Genomic DNA, 22570 nt, shown 5'->3' with positions numbered 1-22570 from the left:
TTCAACATGCCCATATTCTCCCAGGACTTGGTCCCATGGGAGATGAAAATATTTTCCCTTTCCCTTCTCTTAATCACTGCCTGAGGTGAGCTGTTAATACTAAAATAAGTTATCTCAGGTACGTTTCTAGAGAAAAAAGTTGGTAACAAGGGAAGTATAGGGCACTTTGATGGGATATCAAGGAAACAGATTACGGAAACACAAAAGGATATTCTTTGGTAGAAACATTAGGTTAATAATTCGAAAAATTAAGATTATGTTTCTGATTGTTTACTGGAAATCAGGAGTATTTACTCTTCAACCATAACTGATCAAGGACACAGGGCAAGTGTTTATTCTAAACTGATGTTTGTCAGAACACATTGATATAAGAGGATGACATTTTTTGTGCTGACCTTTTAAAATAATGCAGCATTGCCCTGACCATAGGACAGCTGTATTGGATCCAGCACTGTGAGTTACTGACATCAGTATTTAACAACTACCTCACTTCCTGAAAGCAGTAACGATTGGAAGAGGCTGTGATTATAGCAACCATTTGGAGAACAGTAATAAGTGGTGTCTCTAAGCTGCATATTGGCTGGTCAAAAAATAGAGACAATAGGCTTACCATGTTTCAAAGAAAGTAAATAAAGTTATGTTCTAAAAGTTGTTGGGATGCCTGGGTGGCTCAGTGGTTGAGCACCTGCCTTTGGCCCAGGGCGTGATCCTGGAGTCCCAGGATCGAGTCCCACATTGGGCTCCCTACATGGAGCCTGCTTCTCTCTCTGCCTGTGTCTCTGTGTCTCTCATGAAAAGTGGTGGTTATATCAGGAAAGGTGTGGAGAGGATTTTAGGAGCTAAAAACAGAAGAGAACAGCCAAGTACACCAATGACCCATTCTAACGGTCCCAGGGACACTGCTCTGTGGGAGAAAGGATTCTTGGACCAATTCTCAAGTCCATGAGTTGAGAAGAATGAACAGCAGTGTGAACAATGTACCAAGGACCTCTGTAATCGTTGTTGTCAGTAAGGATAGCTACCACAATGTCAGTTTTAAACAAGAGATGGTGAATGTTAAAATGAGAAATAAATGAAAAGATTCATAAAAACTTTGCAAAGTCAAAGAGAAATCCTTTTTCTCTTATAACAATGTGGATTTTTCTTATTTCCTAAATTTAGCAAATGTGAAAATAGTGAGCAAATTCATATTACTGATTTAGATGTCTAAGCTTTATAACTTTGACCTTCTGATTTGATGTGAATACTTTTTGTTCATTAATAGCTTTTTTCTTTTTCCATTAAATTTAAAATAAGACCACTGCTGTGATTATTGGAGAAAAAACTCAAATAATTTGTTTTCAGAAATATCTAGTTGAACTTTTGTTAACCTTTAAAGAAAAGGAGGATACCTCCTCATATACTTGTCTACAAAATCTCAGTATTTAAAAGGTCAATGTTAAAAGTATTTGAAGCCTAGATTTTCTTAATGTTTTATCCTATATATTCTCACAATATTTTATTAATATTTCTTCTTCTTCTTCTTCTTCTTCTTCTTCTTCTTCTTCTTCTTCTTCTTCCTCTTCCTCTTCTTCTTCTTCTTCTTCTTCCTCCTCCTCTTCCTCCTCCTCCTCCTCCTTCTTCTTCTTCCTCCTCCTCCTCTTCTTCTATGCTTTGTGTTCTTCTTGTCAGTTAATCATAGCATTCTGTCATATCTGAATTTATTTCAAAGCTCTTGAAAAGTCAGTTTAGGTATTTGAAAAAACTGGATATATACATGCAAAAGATTAAATTGGAACTCCTTTCTTTAAAACAATATACAAAAATCAATTCAAAACGGTTTAAGGACTTACATGTAAAACCTGAAAAGTAAAACTAGAAGAAAATATATGGAAAATTTTTTTGATATTGGTCTTGGCAATGATTTCTTAGATTTGACACCAAAAGCATAAGCAACAAAATAAAAAACAGACAAGTGGTACTACATCAAGCTAAAAAGTTTCTGCATAGCAATGGAAACAACAGTGTGAAAAGGGAAACTACGGAATAGAAGAAAATATGTCAAACTATCTGATAAGTGGTTAATGTGCAAAATACATAAGAATTTCTTCAATGCAACAGCAAAAAGACAACCTGATTTAAAAATGGGCAAAGGAGTTGAATAGACATTTCTCTAAAGAAGATAAATGAATGGCCACTAGGTATATGAAAGAGCTCAACATCACTAATCTTAGAGAGATGCAGATCAAAACCACAATGAGATACCATCTCACAACTGTTAGGATGGCCATTACCAAACAACAAACAAACAAACAAACAAACAAAATACCACAACACAAAAGATAAGTATTGTGAGGAAGTAGAGAATCTGAAATACTTATATAAGGTTGGTAGGAATTTAGAACAGTTCAGCCACTAATGCTTAGCGGAAACAGTATAAGGTTTCCCCTCAAATTAAAAAGAAAACATATGGTTGAGCAATTCTACTTCTGGGTATATATCCTAGAGAACTGAAATCAGGATCTGAAAGAGATATCTGTACCCCATGTTTAGTGTACCATTATTCACGAGAGCCAAGATATGTAAACAACTCAAATGTTCATTGACAGATGAATGGAGGAGAATGTGCTATATTCATACAAAGGAATATTATTCAGATTTATTTATTTATTTATTTATTTATTTATTATTTACTTTTTTAAAGATTTCATTTATTCGTGAGAGACACAGAGAGAGAGAGGCAGAGACACAGGCAGAGGGAGAAGCAGGCTCCATGCAGGGAGTCCGATGTGGGACTCGATCCCGGGACTCCAGGATCTTGCCCTGGGCCTAAGGCAGGGGCTAAACCACTGAGCCACCCAGGGATCTCTATTCAGCTTTTTTTTTTTTTTAATTTTTTTTAATTTATTTATGATAGTCACAGAGAGAGAGAGAGAGAGAGGCAGAGACATAGGCAGAGGGAGAAGCAGGCTCCATGCACCGGGAGCCCGACGTGGGATTTGATCCCGGGTCTCCAGGATCGCGGCCTGGGCCAAAGGCAGGTGCTAAACCGCTGCGCCACCCAGGGATCCCACCCTATTCAGCTTTAAAAAAGAAAGATATCCTACCCTTTGTGGCAACATGGATAAACCTAGAGTACATTATGCTAAGTGAAATAAACCAGTCACAGAAGGATAAATACAGCATGATTCTACTTACATGAGGTATCTAAAATAGTCACAGAAACACAGAATATAGAATGGTGACTGTCAGAGGCTGAGGGGAGAGGGAATGAGGAGTCGCTGTCAATGGGTATACATTTTCTCTTATGGAAGGTGAATGAGTTTTAGAGATCCATTCTGCAACATAGTACCTATAATTGACAACATAGTGCTCCACATTTAAAATACTTTAAGAGGACAGTTCCCAGGTTAAATGTTTGTACTACAAATCAAATACATAAAAAACAAACAAAACCATGAAAGAACACAGGGAAATTTATGGAGGTATTGGATATATTTAGTACTTTGACTGTGATGATGATGTGGGCATATGCATATATCCAATTTCATCAGAATGTTCACATTAAATAAGTGCAAATTTTTATGTATCAGTTGTATCTCAAACTTTTTTTTTTTAAAAAAGCAATGGTTTGATACTGTAGGTTATATTGCCAAGAAAATTGTTGATTAGTTATACAGAAAGTGTGTTACATAATCGATTGAATAGTAGTGATGGTGGAGAAGGGAATTCTCATTTCTAAGTAACTTTTACTATAAGCTTATTTTATTACATAATCAATTGAATAATAGTGTTGGTGGAGAAGGGAATTCTCATTTCTAAGTGACTTTTACTATAAGCTTATTATTTTTAAATATATTTATTTAAATAAATTAAATAAATAAATAAAATATATTTATTATTTTATTATCCTTAGCTCTATTTGTCTTTTTCCACAGAATGTGGTCACCCTTTCCTTCTGATTCCCTAGTCTTCTCATCCTTTGTCTTTTTCTGAACTGTTTAAAATTTATCAGTGAGGTCCCAGAAAAAGTGAGCAGATATATTGCTGTCTTGTGTGAGTTTGCACAAAACAAAGGGAATTCTTGTTTCTCCTTCCATATAGGTTAAATTTTAGGGTAGTCCCACCCTCTATTTACCATTTTATCATTACATATCCACTTTCATATGGGTTCTGGCCAGAGAAAATGATTTACTTTAGAAGTCATGGAATAATGTGGGCTGGGAATAAAAGGGACCCTTTCCCCTCCATTTTCTATCATGAAGGGGAGAATAAAACCACATTTTCCCTCAAACCTAATATACAATTTTAGATGTTTGTTTTGGGCAGTTGGGAAATCATATCCTTAATTGTTATTAGGCTTCAGTTTTGGTTCCTGGTCATTTAGATAACATTACCCTGGCTTTGATGATGGTTGGCCGAGGATCCAAGATGCCCTGCATCTTTCTCAGTGCAGGCACAACAAAGAGATTGCAGGTAACCACGGCTGACACAGGATTCCCTGAAAGTCAACCAAGCAGTTATTTATAGTATACATGTAAAAATCTGCCAAATAATTATGACTGTCTATACCTTCAGGCATGATAGAGTGAAGTGACTAACCACTAGTCTTCCTCTTCTAAATCCCAAAGGATTCCAGAATAGAGCTACAATCAACCAAATGCCACAGAGTTATGGTGTAAACACTGGGTCTACCAGAAATACAGAAACTTCTGATTCCCAGAACTGTTCACACCATTTATTTCCACTTTCCTGAGAACTATACATTGAATGCCATTACCAATCTTGATAAATTTTAAAGCAGATTCTACTTGCTATTTTTAAGATGTTTAAAAATGCCACAGTAATACATGCTCAGTACAAAAACATTTAGAAAATGGCTAAGCATAAAGAAATGTATCCATAATCCCCCTTCTACCCAGAAATTTCTTTACATTAAAAAAAAAAATACAGGAGCCTGGGTGGCTTAGTTGGTTAAGTGTCTGCCTTTGGCTCAGGTCATGATCCTGGGGTCCTGTTAAGGAGCCCCATGTCTGGCTCCCTGCTCAGCGGGAAGTCTCCTTCTTCCTTTCCCTCTGCCCCTCCCCACCAGTCTTGCTCTCTCTCTCTCTCTCTGTCTCAAATAAATAAATAAATAAATAAATAAATAAATAAATAAAATCTTAAAAACAACAACAACAACAAAACCTAAATGATTGAAGATGCAAAGAACTATGGACTGAATTGTGTCCCTTACAAATTCATTATGTTGAAGTCTTAGCACCCAATATGACTGTATTTGTAGATACTAGGGCCTCTAAAGAGGTAATCAAAGTTAATTGAGGTCATAGGGTGAGGTCCCAGTCCAATGAGACTAGTGTCTATATAAAAAGAGGGAGAAACACTCAGAGTGCATGTACACAGAAAAAAAAAGCCATGTGAAGACACAGTGAGAAGGTGGCCATCTGCAAGCCAGGAAGAAAGACTCAACAGAAGCCAACCTTGCTGGCATCTTAGTCTTAGACTTCCGGTCTCCAGAACTGTGTAAAAATAAATTTCTGTTGTTTAAGCCATTCAGTCTGTGATATCCTATGATGGCAGTCTGAGCAGACTTACAGAAATACGAAGGTCTCTTAAAGTTCTAAGAAAAGTTGGGGTGCCTAGGTGGCACAGCTGGTTAAGTGCCTAACTCTTCCTTTTGGCTCAGGTCATGATTTTGGGGTTATGGGACTGAGCCTCATGTCTGGCTACATGCTCAGCTTGGAGTCTGCTTCAGACTCTTTCTCCCTCACCCCTTCCTTGTTCCTCCCCACCCCCCACTCTTTCTCTCTCTCAAATAAATAAGTAAACCTAGAAAAATAAAGTTATAAGAAAAGTTTAAGGAATTCAGTTGTACTTTTCAAGAAGAAATCTTGGTGTATCACGCACTTTGAAGGAAGGAAAGGTGGGCTATGAAAAAAAAATGAGTGCTCTGAGAATCACAGATTTAGTTTCTTGTGTGGTATTGTTAACTAAACAAACTGAACAACCCTGTTGTTCAGGGTAAGTTCCAATCTTTTTTTTTTTTTTTTAAGGATTTTATTTGTTTATTCATGAGAGACACAGAAAGGGAGAGAGAGAGAGAGAGAGAGAGAGAGAGAGAGGCAGGCAAAGACACAGGCAGAGGGAGAAGCAGGCTCCATGCAGGGAGCCCGATGTGGGACTGGATCCCAGGACTCCAGGATCACGCCCTGGGCCAAAGGCAGGCGCTAAACGGCTGAGCCACCCAGGGATCCCCTAAACCTTTTTGAATCTAATTTTACTCTTCCACAAAATGAAAGGTTTGGACTATATGATTCTCAATATCCCTCCTGGGTCTAAAAGTCCAATTTTATTAATACTAATACTTTAAAAAATTATTTATTTATGAGAAACACACAGAGAGAGGCAGAGACACAGGCAGAAGGAGAAGCAGGCTCCATGCAGGGAGCCCGACGTGGGACTCGATCCCAGGTCTCCAGGATCATGCCCTGGGTCAAAGGTGGCGCTAAACCGCTGAGCCACCAGGGCTGCCCAATAGTAACACTTTTATACAGTGCTATTGAGCATGTATGTATACACTGGGGGTGGGGGATGAACCAGTAAGTTTTTAGGTTCCCTTGGCTTTGCTATGTGCTGCCAATTGCATCATCAATGCAAAAGGCAGTAGCTAGTTTAGCTTATTATTAGCTAAAACCATACCTTTATAATTTTCTTCTACAAAAGTAGTTCAGAATAGATTTTCTTAAGTTGTAAAAAGTGATGAGTAATACTAATGATTTCAATAGAAAAATAAGTTGTCCAACAGCACAGCAGACTCTTAATGAGAATTAACTGCTTTTCACTTGTCTCAAAATACATAGATGACAATTTTTCTGGAAAAGCAAAAAAAAAAAAAGCAGCTATTGTTCAGCAATGATTATACTATTCCTGCAATGCTACTGCATTATAAAATTACTCTATTAAAAATGGATTGCAAACAATTGCAAATAGTGGTTATTTTGTGTGGGGGGGAAGGGAATATGGATGACATTTCCTAATGTTTACCTGTATTTTCTGTTTTTAGAGAAAACGTGTTATTTTAGTAATTTTAAAAGTTAAAAAAATTGCAAGTAGGTACATAGATCTTTTAAACTGCTTTAAAAGTTATCAAGATTAGCAATAGCTTTAAATATATGCCCTTCAGGAAAGCAGAAATACAATCATGAATTTTAAAATCCTTCTAAAAGGAAACGACTTTACTGGTTCCACAATCTGAACATCTGGGTTGTTGCTGCCCTCTTTTGGTTCATTCAGGCTGGGGAGAGAAAATTTCAAGTGAAAAGGAGCAATTTGAAAATAGTTATTTATGGGCTCCCACTATAACATTCTTTGTCTATAGGTCAAGTTATACCTTCTGAAGACAAAGCAAACAGTCTTTTCTAGGCAAATGAAGCCAGGAAGAGGATCACATTTTTTTTTTTCAGAGTATATAAGTGTGTGTATGTATATATATATATATATATATATACACACACACACAAAAGACCCTAAAAAAGGCCCTAAGGAGTTCTATACTAAAGATATTTTGAGGACTACTTTACTAACATGTCTTCTCTCTTAAAATTTCCTACAGGACTGAAATCTAATCTCTTTTATGCTTATAGATAGGAACTTTAAAAATGCTTTTGAAAAATTTCTGCCTGTCTTCCTTTCCTTACACTCTATTTTGAGATTTATTTAATATAAAAAGCAGATAAATATCCTAAAGCCACCCAATTTATGGATCTGAAAGGAATAAGCAGGTTATTTTCTGAAGGAATCTGTGCCAAGAAATAGAGTATGGGACACTGCTAAAGATAGAGGATAATTTTAAAAGCTAAAAAAAGAGCAAGTAGATACACAAAATTTTTAAACTGTTTTAAAATTTATCAAGATTGGTAATGACTTTAAAAGTATGGCTTTAACTGCAAGCCAAAAATCAATTTTAAAAAATTGAAATTGAAAGTCTTTATAAATGGAACCACTTTGCTTTTTCTACAATCTGAACATATGGGTTTCTGCTCACATGGGAACAAGGGTAGGGACAGTGATGTGGTCAGACTGATGCTGCTGGGATTTGACTGAGAAGCACCAGCACTAGTAGTCCCTCCATCTGTGTTGCTTCCTACCCCCTGATCTCAGTTCAAATTTGGCAAGACCAAAGGCAGCTTTGTATTTTTTTGTTCTAGCATTTTCTTGCATGGTTTATTTAAGGCCCTTTGGACCTTTGAACACAATACTTCTAGTATGGGAGATGATTAGACTGCTAACTTGGACCAATTTTCTATAAGGAAATGTAGGTACCCCAGAAAGATCTAGTGACAGCTAACACTCAATTATTATCTTAGCATTTGGAATATGCTTTGAAAGATACTATCTAATTTGACATTTATACCAATCCTACAAAGCAGATTTTAGCCTCATTTTACAGATGAAGAAATGGCTTCAAAGAAGTTAAATGAATTGTCCAAGGTCATTTGGTAAGTAAAGTTGGGTCTTGAGCCCACATCTTTCATATTCCAAGTCAAGAGCTTTGATAGGGATTCAAAAAAATTTTGATCACATTTTTCCAGAAAAAGCAGAAGAAACAATTTCAATTATTCTTACCTGGTAGTGCAAAGATTATTTTTCTTACACCGTCAATATCCAAAGTTGCAAATGTTGTTGGCAGGCTAGAGAACAAAAAAGGGTATTTGTTAGTGATTGCTAAGTCATATGAGTAGATTAAGTACTCCAGTTTTCTTGCTATGTGGCTCTTCACATAGAATATTTATCATATACAAATATTTTTTTGTTGATTCTTTTAAGCCTTTATACCATGAAGTGTTTCAAGAACATTTAAATTAATTGGTTTTTAATATTTTCTGTTTTCAAGTAACCAAGCTTCCTGGTTGTCTGCAGCTTACTTTCCCCCCCTTCTTGCTAGCACCAGAGAAGTATACCTCAAATCTTGGAGTTTCTCCACCTCTGTATTATTTTTGCTGGAGATTTACAACAATCATTCTTACTATCAGAAGACTATCTGGTAATACATGTCTATCAGATAAATGCCTGTTGTTTAAGATGAGTATTCCTCAACTCTTTAAAACTATACTCAGCAACAAACATAAAAACTGGCCTCGTATGAAGGCAATTTTTTTGAAATGTCAAAATAAATAAAATACCATGACTAGAACAAAATTAAAGCAACAGTAATTAAAAATATTTTCAGGGATCCCTGGGTGGTGCAGCGGTTTGGTGCCTGCCTTTGGCCCAGGGCGCGATCCTGGAGACCCGGGATCGAATCCCACGTTGGGCTCCCGGTGCATGGAGCCTGCTTCTCCCTCTGCCTGTGTCTCTGCCTCTCTCTCTCTCTCTCTGTAACTATCATTTTATATATATATACATATATATATATACATATATATATACACATATACATATATATATTCAAATAATACTTCCTCAAGAGTCTAACATGAATCCTTACCATGGGGGAGGGGTGTAGGAAGGGCTGACTGAGTGGCATGGAGTCGGCAGGCTGTCAAGAATAGTGATTTTTTTCTGATTGACTTCATTTTATATGAACTTCCAGCTAAAAACTTCATTATGTTAATGAAACTTGAGCATTACAGAATCTTTAGGGAATGCTAAAATTTCCACGTAGTTGAAAAATTTTCAAGTACCTATATTGTTTTTATTTTATTATTTTTGCAGCTTGGTCTTTCAAAAATGGACTACTCATTACCTTTTGCAATAGTATGATGAATGTTAACATTTTTTTGATGATTCAAAACCATCACTAAGTGTTTTCTTTTTTGGGGGGGGGGGCAGGGGAGGGATAAAGGGAGAGGGAGAGAGAGACTCTTAAGTAGGCTCTACACCTAGCACATAAGCCTGAAGTGGGGTGTGATCTCATAACCCTGAGATCATGACCTGAGCCAAAATCAAGAGTCGGATACTTATGTGACTGAGCCACCCAGGCACCCCCATCATTATTAACTTATTCTACTCTGCCATACTACAATGATGTTGGGTCACAGGGTATATTATGTATTGTTTTATTTTTTATTTTATTTTATTTTTTTTTTATTATGTATTGTTTTAATCCATAACTCCATACCACACACTGCAGTTCCTGTTTCTTCCCCCACCCCTAGTTTTTTTTTCTGTGTCTCCTCTTAATCGTAGGCCCCACCATCTGGCTAAAAAGAAATTAAATTTTTTACCCTATCATCAACCAGTTGGCTTTACAGGGCACCTGGGTGGCTCAGTCAGTTAAGCAGCTGACTCTTGATTTCAGCTCAGGTCATAATCTCTAGGTTGTGAAGTTGAGCCCCTTATTGGGCTATGTGCTGGCCATGGAGCCTGCTTAAGATTCTCTCCTTCTCCCTCTGTCCCTCCACTGCCCTCTCTCTCTCTCTCCCTGTCTGCCCCTTCCCCTACTCCCTCTCTTAAAAAATATAAAAAAGCTGGCTTTAGGTTTGGGAACCACAGAGTAATAGCAATAGTTATATTGTCAGAATGATAATAATAGAAGTTACTATTTTTAAAGAAACATCTATGCATTATATCCATTATTTCATTTAACTCTCACAACAACCCCATAAAGTGACAATTATCATCTTATTTTATAGATGAAGAAACTGAGGCTCAGATTAAGAGATTTCATCCAAATCTCTTAGCTACTAAGTGGGGAAACAAAGATTTGAACCAAGATTTCTCTAACTTCATGATTCATAATTTGATAAGGCTCTTTGTGGGTCTGCTGTGAAGTGTTGTATCTCTACTTTGTAACATCTATTTTTGGCTACTCTAAGGCTCTTTTTGCTTACTGCTTGACTCTTTGATGTATTTTAGAAAAACTAGATTAGATTATCATATCAATTTATGAGTTGGTCATTTGGCAATGACTGTTACTACGTGATGAAAATCATTTCCAAGATACACTCTCGATGACATCTATGTTCACTGTAGATGACCCATAAAAATTGTGATTGGTAGTAGTCTTGACTATCAAACTCCAAATGTCTTTTTTTTTTTAGTATCTCTATTTAAAATAAAAGAGGTTAATTATGTTCTTAATGCACTGTATGTGGGAAGAGCAAAGCTAAATTGTTCTTGAGCTTTTTATACTTTTTTTTGTTCTACTATTAAGGAGTAATTACTTTAAATTTTTCTTATCTTTAGACACGTATAAATTCTGGCCAAGTAAAGGAAGCCCATTTAAACTTCTAAACCGTTTTACTAAAGCAAACTAACACACATAATAAGAATGAGGAGGGAATGCGTAATACTTTCCTTCTACTATATTTAAAGCCAATTTTTAAATAATCTTTTGCCTCTTGCAGATAGGTTCTGTGATTTCTCTAAAGGTACTCATTTAAAAAAGACTCCATCACAACAACACATTTTATCATGCATTATTATCATGAATGTCTTATTGCTAGACTATGAAGCTTTTGTTTAAGTTCTGGAAAGCCATTTCCTTGGATCAACACTTATTGTTCAGTTCTCCTCTTGGGATTAGAATGTAATAGCATTTATACAATGACTGAGGTCACACAGTGTTATGACTTTAAGGGAGGAGAATGAACATTAGGAACTGATGAGAGTCTTAAGAAGAGGTAAAAAATAAACTGAAAATAAAAATAGACCAAAATTATATATCACAGGTGCTGAGTAATTTAAATAATAGATATTATAAATAATTCTCCTCTAATTCTGTCTTTCCCTCTGCTCCTCCTGCCCCTCTCTAGAATAAATAAATTAATCTTTAAAAAAAACCCACACAATTATTCTCCTCTAGAGATGAGGGCAACTAGTATTGGCTTCTTTTTCACTGCAAAAAGAATAGTTGATTGAATTTTTGAGGTTAGTGAGAAGCACACTGACATGCTTTTGGGATGTCCTCTGTATTCTAATCAAATTAGTACTGCCCATAGGGACAGAAAAAAAGCCTGTGCACTCATAGCATAATAACATTTGTTTAAAACAAAATACTCTTTTTTTAGAAAAAGATTTATTTGAGAGAGAGAGAGAGAAAGAGAGAGAGAGAGAAAAAGAGAGCAGTAGTAGGGGCAGAGAGAGAATTTCAAGCAGACTCCCCACTGAGTGTGGGGCCTAATGTGGGGCTTGATCCCAAGACCCTGTGATCACTACCTGAGCTAAAATAAAGAGTCAAATGCTTAACTGTCTGAGCTACCCAGGTGCTTTATGACAAAATATTTCTTAATGAGAATGATCCAAATCCAACAGTTTCAATAATAAAAGGGCTTGGAAGCAGTAGCAATATTGGGGCGACTACAGAAATATAATGTAAAGAATTCTAAATTCCTTTATTTAAAAAAATATTTTATTTATTTATTTATTCATGAGACACACATACACACACACACACAGAGAGAGAGAGAGAGAGAGAGAGAGAGAGAGGCAGAGACAAAGGCAGAGGGAGAAGCAGGCTTCATGCAGAGAGCCTGATGTGGGACTCGATCCTGGAACTCCAGGATCATGCCCTGGGCCGAAGGCAGGCACTAAACTGCTGAGCCACACAGGGACCCCAAGAATTCTAAATTCTAAGAGTGCCTGGGTGGTTCAGTCATTTAAGTATCCAAGTCTTGATTTGGCTCAGGTCATGATCCCAGGGTGCTGGGATTGAACCTGACTCGGGCTCTTGCTCAGTGGGTACTTTGCTTCTCCTTCTCCCTCTGCCCATTTCCCTGCTTGTGCTCTCTCTCTCTCAATTAATTAATTAATTAATTAATTAATATTTTAAGTGATTATTTAATTAAAAATAAGAATTCTAAATTCTATCAAATTGTGGAGAAGACTAGGGTTAATCTTCACTTCATATTTAAATGGCAAAATCATGGCAGTGAAGCCTGATCTTTGCCTTAGACCTGATGAGAGGTACCCAATAAATCTGGGAGATTAGGAAGACTGGCTTGACATTTAAAAAAGGTTTCTGGAATTTACTGATGGTTCCCATAGCTCATTCATAACAACTGTTAAGTCCCATCTCTACTCTCTCTCAGGGTTCACGTGAGCACTCATCAGAGTATAGTTCTGAACTAAGGCATTATTTACTAAATTGTCCCTGATGGCATGGAGGTGTGTCAGAATTAGAATGCTCACCTACACAGTAAGTCCTTTGAGTAGTGAATGAAAGGTTTATATAGTACCAGGGGTTTGAACAGGCAAACTATCAGTTAAAGACATGGCTACACATATTTCAACACCAATGTTTGGCATGCTTTGAGCATTTACAACTGATTATAGAAGCTCCATCAGCCTTTGAAAGAGATATGCCAGATCTCAGAATGTAGTTATTTTTCTTTTTCTTGGGACATAATAAGAAATATTATGAAACACTACTTATGAAGTATTTTTGAAAAGGAAAAAATAATTGAATCTGAATGTAATCAAGCTTTTATTTTTTATTTTTTTAAAATTTTTATTTATTTATGATAGTCACAGAGAGAGAGAGAGAGAGAGAGGCAGAGACATAGGCAGAGGGAGAAGCAGGATCCATGCACCGGGAGCCTGACGTGGGATTTGATCCCGGGTCTCCAGGATCGCGCCCTGGGCCAAAGGCAGGTGCTAAACCGCTGCGCCACCCAGGGATCCCTGTAATCAAGCTTTTAGATCTAACTTCCAGTCTGTAGAATATACTGGAAAAGAGAGGAACAAGTTAACCACCAACATAAAGAAGCGATCAGCTAAATCTATTCATTAGAACAAATGATTCAGTGTCTTCAGCAGGTCAACGGCATGATAAAAAAAAGGAGGCATTATTATTAAATAATAATGTTATTATTTAATAAAGATTTTAAAATAAATACAGTGAGTAGGCCTGACTTGAATTATAATTTAAATAAAACATGTAAGAATGTATTCTTTCTCTTGATATTTGGGAGAATTTTAAATATGATCAGGGTATCAGATGATATTAAGATATTCTTATTTGTTAGGTGAGAAATACCATTGTGATTACACAAGAGAATGCTGCTGTTATTTTAGTATTATTTGAGATGTATATAAAAATGACATTGTAGAATTTGCTTTGAAACAATCCAAAACCAAAAAAACCAATCAACCCCCCCCCATCTCTTAAAAAATATGAAGGAGGGGATTGATAAAACAGTTATGGAAAAATGGTGATAGTTCCTGAAGTCAGGTGATAGGTACAGGAAGGTTTCATTGTACACCCTACTTTTGTGCATTTTGAGAATTTTGATACTAAAATGTTTTTAAAAGGAGAGAAAGAAGCAGTATACAAAGAGAAAAAAGAGAAAGAAGGAACCAGACATGGAACTAAAGAAAGAAAAGGTCTGGAAAGTTGCTTTGCTTTGTTTATAACAAAGCCAGAGATTCATAAGGAAGATGAATTCCCATTTCAGACAGGAGGTACATTTGTGCAAGGAATTCTATTATTATAATATTTCTTTTATTAGAGTAAATAATTCATACCAGAAAATGTAAAAAGAAAGCATTTAAAACTTGTTAGTCAAAGTAAGCCAAACCAACCCCATATATAAAATAATAAGGTTATTTTCATACCCTGGTTTCATAAAAACCCTGCCAAAATGGATCTGAGCATGAAGATCAATGTCCAGCACCTGCTTGAGATAGTCCTGCAAATATGAAAAACAATCACTTTATTTTCAAACATTCTAATGTTAGACTTTCAAAACTTTATATGAAAATAAAATTAATTTGTAAGATTGAAATGAAAAGAAACATTTTAGTGAAGTTGATTTACTTAAGACAAATTCCTCCATTTCTTCATTCTGGTCATTCACTTATTCTTTAATAAATATTTATTGAGTACCTAATATATGTTGAACACTAATCTTTGTACAGGAGGATATAGGCTTGAACAAAACACATAATGTCCCTTTTTTCATAAAAGATACATTCTAATAGAAGTAGTTAAATAATAAACCAAATCATATAAATAATTACTTGATGGTTATTGTTTCCCTTTTAATACAGAATTTTGTGTTTGAGAAAGGATGTTAACAAACAAGAAGCTTAAGAAGTTGGACTAGGTCAGGAAAGCCACATGTATGTGTACTACGTTATTCTCCTTAATTGACTCAAAATAATGTACCATTCTCAGAGAAAAGACTTGGACATTTTCCCATTGCCAAATCTAAATAAGTAAACTAAAATAAAAAATAGGGAGGGAGTTCTAAAACAGATAGTCAAGAGACTTTAATTGTTCCAATTTTATATGCTGCCAAGAAAAACAACCAACCTAAAGTTATAACCAATCCACAGTGATTTGACAAAACTTGACTTTTGGAAAAGAAAGACAACATTGTCATGCAGTTGGTTTTGTAGACATAAAGAAAAAAAACTAGTCCTAAAAATTTCTTAACTCCTAGGTCTATTGTTGAGTTTCTTGTTTTAATCTAAGAGTAAGTCTAGTAACCCACTAAAATTTCAAATATTTTACAAGCATAGGATACTTTATTTTAAACATCTGTTCCCTTCTATTTCTACAGCCTCAATGAACATCATCTCATCTGGATTACTGAAATAGGTCTCTGCCAATAGTCCTGCCCTCCTCGAATTCATTCCGCCCATAGTAGTAAGAAACATCTCTTGAAAAACAAATCTGATCAAGTCACATATAATACTTCAAAACTTCCCGTTTTCCAGGAAAAAGCCTCATCTTTTTAAGATCGTATCTATGATTCTTGTATTTTCTAACCCCCTTTTAACCAATCATTACTCTCATCCGGCAATTCTCTTCCCATCCAACCCCATTCCTCTTTTTCAATTTCAATCTCTCTCTCTTTCTCCATTCTCATCCCTCTTTCTCTTTTCCTCTCTCCATTCCAGCAAGATTATATCACTTAGTTTCTAAGACTTCCTTGCTCCCAGTCTCTGAAAATGTTCTTCCTTCTGTCTGGAATACTCTTTCTTTCTACCTTCTCTCCACCCCTTATTTCAATCTCAGTCATTTCCTCAGCCTCCCCTTAATTCCCAAGGCTGGATGATAGATTTCTTATCTTTATTTTGAGGCTGTATTATTACATGCAAATTTAGAGTTGCTGTATTTTTCTGATGAACCAATCCATTGAAATATATGAAATGTCCCTCCTAATATCTTGTAATCCTTTTTTACCTTAATTTTCTCTGATGCAATACAGCCACACTAGCTGGCTTTCATCTTAACTTTTTTTCTACTCTTTTATTTTCAATTTGTTGTGTCTTTCTATATAAAGTGGGTCTTTTATTACCATGATACAATTTATAATTTTTTTACAATCCAGAATGACAATTGTTAATTGGAGGCCTTAGTCCATTTACATTTATATAAATTCTGCCATATTTGGGTTTAAAGCTATCACCCTACTATTTGTTTTCTATTGTTACTTCTGTTTTTATTTCATTTTTTCTTCTTTTGTGCTTTCTTTTGAATTCATCACTTTTTTGTTATTTTAATTTCTTTCCCTTCTATTAGCTTGTTAGTTATGCATTCTTTTATTATTTTAGTGGTTATTTCAAAGGTTAAAATATGCATTCTTGACTTACTATGGTTCACTATAATTTGATATTTTTATTACTTCCCTGGCAATGCATGAACCTTGAAACATGTTAACTCCATTTATTCCTCTCTGCTTTTTGTGCTATAAAGTACCAAATATTCTATATACATTTTAAGTATGTGTGTATATGTGTGTATATACATATTCAACTATTATATGTATTTCTTTATATACTATACAATGTATACTGTATAATTTAATATACAATGTTTATATATAAACATTTTAACTTCATACAAGACACTATTATTTTATACAATCAACATTCATTTACATTTAACCACATATTAACTTTCTTTTGCTCCTTAGTCCTTTCTGCATTTCCGTACCTCCACAATCTTTCTGACTAAAAAATTCCCTTTAGTACACAACTGTGCTTTGTTTTTATTTGGCTGAAAATGTCTTTATTTTATCTTCATTTCTGAAGGAATTTTTTTTGCTGTATATACAGTTTTACACCAGCTGTTTTCTTTCAACACTTTACAAATGCTATTCCATTGTTTTCTGACTTCCATCATTTCTGTTTAGATCATTTGTTAGTTTTACTTGTTGGTCCTTTGAAGGTAATGTATCCTTCTGGCAAGACTTTCTCTTTGTCCTTGGTTTTCTAGTAGTTTTGCTATGGTTACCTAGGTATGAGCTTTTTGTTTTTTGTATTTATCCTGCTTGACATTAACAGACCTCCTTGAATTTCTGGCTTGATGTCTTTCATTGGTTTTGGAAAACTCTACCAATATCTCTTAAATATTGCTTCTTGTCACACTCTTTCCTTTTTTCTGGACTCCAATTACATGCATGTTAGACCTTTTACCATATCCCATATGTCTTTTATGTTCTTTTCCATATTTTCCATCCCTTTTCTAAAATTTTGAATATAATGAATAGACTCTAGCTTTCCAGTGAAATTCTTCATTTTGTCCTTTATTTTTTCTTAAAAATATTAATTATTGTTTTAAAAATTTCACATGAGACAAAATAAACATCAGTATCACTTTTAGAGTTGTTTCATTTTGTTTCTCTTTCTTAATTTTAGTGATTTTTGTCCTATCTTTGGCATGTCTGGTGACTTTAAAACCTGAAGCCCAAACATTAAATGTGAAAAAAATTAAAGAGGTTCTAGATGATGATATATTTCTCCAGAAAGGATTTAATTTCCATTGGCAATTACCTAAAGTAAATAAAAGATTGCCTGACCTAATCAGAGATTGACATAATTTGATGCTCAATTTCAGTCTTTGTGAAGGCTGGTATATTTCCAGTTTGTCTTTATTCCTTGAGCACTTCAAGGGTTTAAACCAAGAGCCTGAGATATTTGCCAGGCATCTTTCTCCACTGCAGGCTCCAAACTCCAAAGACTGCTAAAAATTGTTTATTTTCTTAGCCTCGTAGCTACTCTACTATGGTTGGCTTTTTGGTCTCTTGAATCATTACACCTCCTCCCATTCCCTTGGCTTAGGAATTAACAAATGTGTTGAGGAAAAATATGGTGAAGAATTCTAGTGTTACTTCTCTGTGGTTCATTTTTCTCTGAGATCTTGGGTGCCTTGAATCCTGGTTGTCTAGGTTTTTCTCTTCAGACACCTGCTTTTTCTTTTTTCTTCCTTAAAATATTTTTTAAAAATTTATATAGCTTTTTTTTTTTAAGATTTTATTTATTTATTCATGAGAGACACGGGGGGCGGGGGCAGAAACACAGGCAGAGGGAGACGCAGGTTCCATGCAGGGAGCCCAACATGGGACTCGATCCCAGGACTCCAGGATCATGCTCTGGGCCAAAGGCAGGCACCAAACCACTGAGCCACCCAGGGAGCCCTTATATCGCTTTTATAGTTGTTCTTGGTGGAAGGGTTGGTCCAAATAAGCTACTATATCATAGTAGAAGCAGAACTCTCCAGACCTTATGTGCCCTTATAATACTATGTCCTTCTGATATCACACACCTAGGCTATACTGCAATTCCCTGATAACTGCTATGTTTTCATTACTGAACTACACAAACCTTGTGTGTGTGTGTGTGTGTCTGTGTGTGTATGACAAATCCCTAGTGAATAGCACATGCCATTCATTCATTTCTTAGTTCAACAAATATTTTTGAACCTATTATATATCACAAATTCCATATGTGCTACAGATATTTTAATGGTGAGCAAGAATAGACATGGTCCCTGATACAAAGATGTTCTGTTGAATTTTATCAATGAAGACAGCCTAAAAGTAAGTAAACCAACAAATAAAATAATTATAAAGTGTGTTATATGCTATGAAGGAAATAAGCAGGTGCTAGAATAGAGAATAATGGGTGGGGTGGAGAATAAGGAAAGGTCATTTTAAAAGAGGTGGTGAGGGTGAGAAGAATTCAGGCATATGATGTGTGAGGAGATGAGAATTCCACGCAGAGGGATGTACATACTGAAGCTTCTAAAGCAGTAAAGAATGCATGAAAAAAATGAAAGGTAGTGAATGAGTGGAAAAGGCATAACATGAGGTTGGAGAGACAGGCAGAGGCCACAGTTGCTGGGCCTTAAAGGTTATGACACAGAGTTTGGAAAGCAGATATGTTCATTACATTTGCTAAATGAATGAAAGTATTTTATTTTTCTTGAAAAAAAAAAGCCCTCTCTGTTGTTAAAAATGTCCACTTTTATTCTTTTTGAACATTAATGCTCATGTTTTTTTGTGACAGGTGGAAAGCTTGTACCAGACACAGCCATGAAGGCTGAGAATTACCACTGTTCTTGTTTTTGTTTACCTATAGAGGCAGCAAAGATCTCTGTCTGATATTCTGAAAGCTAGAGTCAGATAGAAAGAAGAAAAATCAATGGGTGAAGAAACAAGAGTTCTTCCTCAACTCAGGTAAGAACAAACAACATTACACAAATTGTGAAAGACTTTAAAGTTCTTAACAAAGATTACTGGATGTCCAGTGTAGCACAACCTTCTGGTTTATTTGTGTGTTTCATCATCTTTGAGCTATTTTACAAAAATTGAGGTATATAAATGGAATATTATTCAGCTATTAAAAAGAATGAAATCTTGCCATTTGTAACAACATGGATGGAGCTAGAGTGTATATGATAAATAAAATAAGTACATCAGAAAAAGACAAATACCATATGATTTTACTTATTTTGGAATTTGAGGAATAAAACAAACAAAGGGAAAAAGAGAGAGAGACATCAAGAAACAGACTCTTGGCTCTAGAGAACAAACTGATGGTTACCAGAGGGGAGGTGAGTGGGAGGATGAGTGAAACAGGAGATGGGGGTTAAGGAGTATGCTTGTGGTAATGAGTACTGAGTGATGTATGGAAGTGTTGAATCATTATACTATACATCGAAAACTAATATAATCCTGTACATTAACTAACTGGAATTAAACTAAAAACTTTAAAAAAATAAGCTGTAGAAAACTGATGGTAAGTAAGATTAGTATTCAAAGAAATGCAAATTAATTCTGTCTGTGGAGATATAATTGATTATTTGCCTGTGGATTTAAGGCAGTTTTGCATCTATTAGCAAATTTACCTCAGTATTCCTGATTATCTGTGTGTGTTCTTTTGAGTTCTTCTTTGAACCAGTTATAACATCTTATTGGTTACTTCATTAACTAATGAATTAAATAAAATCTCTGACATGTGTTTATTTTACATGTATATGAAATTCATGATTTTATCTATAAAAAATTATACGTTCCTAGTTCTGGACGCTCCACTGAGATGCCCCATTGATCTATCTTATGGAGCCACGTAAACGTGATTGCTAGAAAAGTGCACTTTATAGTTAGCTTACACCTGGGCAGACTTCTCTTAGGTTCTTGGAGTGAATACCAGCAGCAATAAAATGGGAACTCTGCTAACTTTTGGTTTCTGTAATTTTGTTCCCTTTATTGATTTTGATTCTATTTTTCTTCTGTGCATGGCCAGTAAGATATTCCCCATTGTGGCAGCCATTGTTGGGAATTTGGTTTTAAAGTCTGATGATTTCTATAAGTGGATGATTGCAGTCTATTCTCAGGTAAGAGAAGACAGAGAACATGGCTTATTAATCTTTCTTGTTTATTTGTCTTACTGTCATTTTGAGCCTAAACCAATCAAGAACTTTGTGACCTCTAGGAAGGAAAACAGCTCTTTATTTGTAGACTGGTAAGTTATTTTTGTTTCTGTGTTTATTTGTGACCTGTGGTTGAAGTATCTATGTGTCTGTGATCCCGAAAGACATTTATCTCATTTCGTGAGTGTGAAATGTTTTCCTACTTCTGGAAAGTATTCATAAATCATATGCCTATGAGACCACCAAGCAGAATGGACCTTCCTCAGGGTGTACTTTGGATTCAGGGTGCCTCCATCCTATCATAATCCTCCTACTCAAACCCTCTTCATCTGAGTCTGAATGTGATGGAGGTGTTGGCAGAGGGCAATCCAAAAACCCCTAAGCCCAGACTCTCCAGTTTCAGATCTGGAGAGAAGAGCCCCCATTTTAGGGCCACAATAAAGTTTGCTTTGCCAGGGGGAAGAAGAAAAACACATCAAAATAATTGTCTTTTAAATTAAAGGTGCTCTGTTCTTATAGACTTAAATAAGTGCTTATATAAAAATAATCTTCTTAAAAGATTATATAAATGGATTATATAAGAAGAATCTTCCTAAAATTACCAGATAATAAGGAAATTTAACTTATATTTTCAATGAGCTACATTAAAAGGTATTCTTATAATTTTAAGAATCAAAGATCACAAAGTTAAGGTAAATCTTTGGCAAATTACACTAGCTTTAGTTATTAAGAAAGCCCAGCATGTTCTTTTTATTTATCAGTGTGAAGTATAATTAGGCAAATACTTTTTATTTTGCTGGGTTTTGTTTTTCCTACACTTATATAGGCATATTCATTAAATAAGCTTGTGCTTTTCCTATACAATATTTTAAGAATGTAGGGATGCCTGGGTGGCTCAGCAGTTGAGCGTCTGCCTTTGGCCTAGGGCGTGAACCTGGAGACCCGTGATCGAGTCCTGCGTCGGGCTCCCTGCATGGAACCTGCTTCTCCCTCTACCTGTGTCTCTGCCTCTCTCTCTCTGTCCTTTATGAATGAATAAGTAAAAAAAAATCTTAAAAAAATATTTTAAGAATGTTAAAAATGTAAAATTGGGTACAATATAATTGAATCATTTCTGACAAACTTTAAATTTCAATCGTAATTATGTTTGTGGTATGCCAGCTTGAAAATAGTTTTCAGGATCTTTAAGTAACAAAATCTTATTGAACTGATATTTAATTAATGAATAATTATCAGACACCTAGATGATTTCTATGTAAGAGTACTGGGTCATTGATAACTAAGCATAATTTTAAGTTAATATATAGATCTTTCTTCACTTATGATGGAGTTACCTCCTGAACCCATTGTGAACTGAAAATATCCTAAGTTGAAAATGTGTGACCTAACTCACCCAACATCATAGGTTAGCCTAGCCTACCTTAGTCATGTTCAAAACATTTACATTACAAAACACTTCTGCAAAGCCTATTTTATAACAAAGTGCTGAATATATGATGTAATTTATTGAATACTATACTGAAAGTGAATAACAGGTATGGGTATAGAAGGTTGTAAGTTTATCAGCTGTTTACCCTTGTGATTGTAGCTGACGGGGAGCTGCAGCTTACTGTAGCTGCTCCAAATCATGAGAGAGTGTTGCCCTACATATTGCTAGCCTGGGAAAATATCAAAATTCAAAATCTGAAGTATGGTTTCTACCAATGCATATCACTTTTGCACCACTGTAAAGTTGAAAATTCATTAAGTTGAACCATTTTAAATTGAGGACCATCCATACTTTTGTTCTAAAGTTAATATACTTCTTATTTTTATATGCTAGACAGAGGCTATATCTTTTAGGTCATGTTAATTAATATGTTTGTTCCTCTTTACTATATTAAGAAAGTACAAAAGGGATGTATGTGGCTGTACAAATTTATATTCATGTGTTTGTGAACTTTGGTAATCTGCTCAAATGCTTACATATAATTTTTCAATTATCTA

The 22570-nt window shown here is 35.3% G+C and overlaps 1 protein-coding gene and 1 long non-coding RNA gene across 37 annotated transcripts in view; one reads left to right on the top strand and one right to left on the bottom strand.

Annotated features, from left to right (window-relative positions):
- The window catches only part of GPHN (gephyrin), a 620367-nt gene that overhangs the window by 8404 nt on the left and 589393 nt on the right, over window positions 1-22570 (bottom strand). For all 36 annotated transcript variants that reach the window (XM_026008409.2, XM_026008412.2, XM_072761754.1 and 33 more), the window contains 3 exons: window positions 14536-14609; window positions 8605-8669; window positions 4377-4480 (listed from right to left, as the gene is read on the bottom strand). In XM_026008409.2, the coding sequence (XP_025864194.1) occupies window positions 4377-4480; window positions 8605-8669; window positions 14536-14609 (243 nt within the window). The remainder of the gene's footprint in view (window positions 1-4376; window positions 4481-8604; window positions 8670-14535; window positions 14610-22570) is intronic.
- LOC140599384 (uncharacterized) lies at window positions 19322-21537 on the top strand. The gene is made up of 4 exons (XR_012002208.1): window positions 19322-19388; window positions 20458-20548; window positions 20647-20676; window positions 21458-21537. It is a non-coding gene; the product is annotated as an uncharacterized lncRNA (long non-coding RNA).

This window comes from Vulpes vulpes, chromosome 6, assembly GCF_048418805.1.
Source record: "Vulpes vulpes isolate BD-2025 chromosome 6, VulVul3, whole genome shotgun sequence".
Lineage (NCBI taxonomy): Eukaryota > Metazoa > Chordata > Mammalia > Carnivora > Canidae > Vulpes > Vulpes vulpes.
The sequence above is the reverse complement of the archived record's forward strand: the minus strand, read 5'-3'. Positions and strand labels throughout refer to the sequence as shown.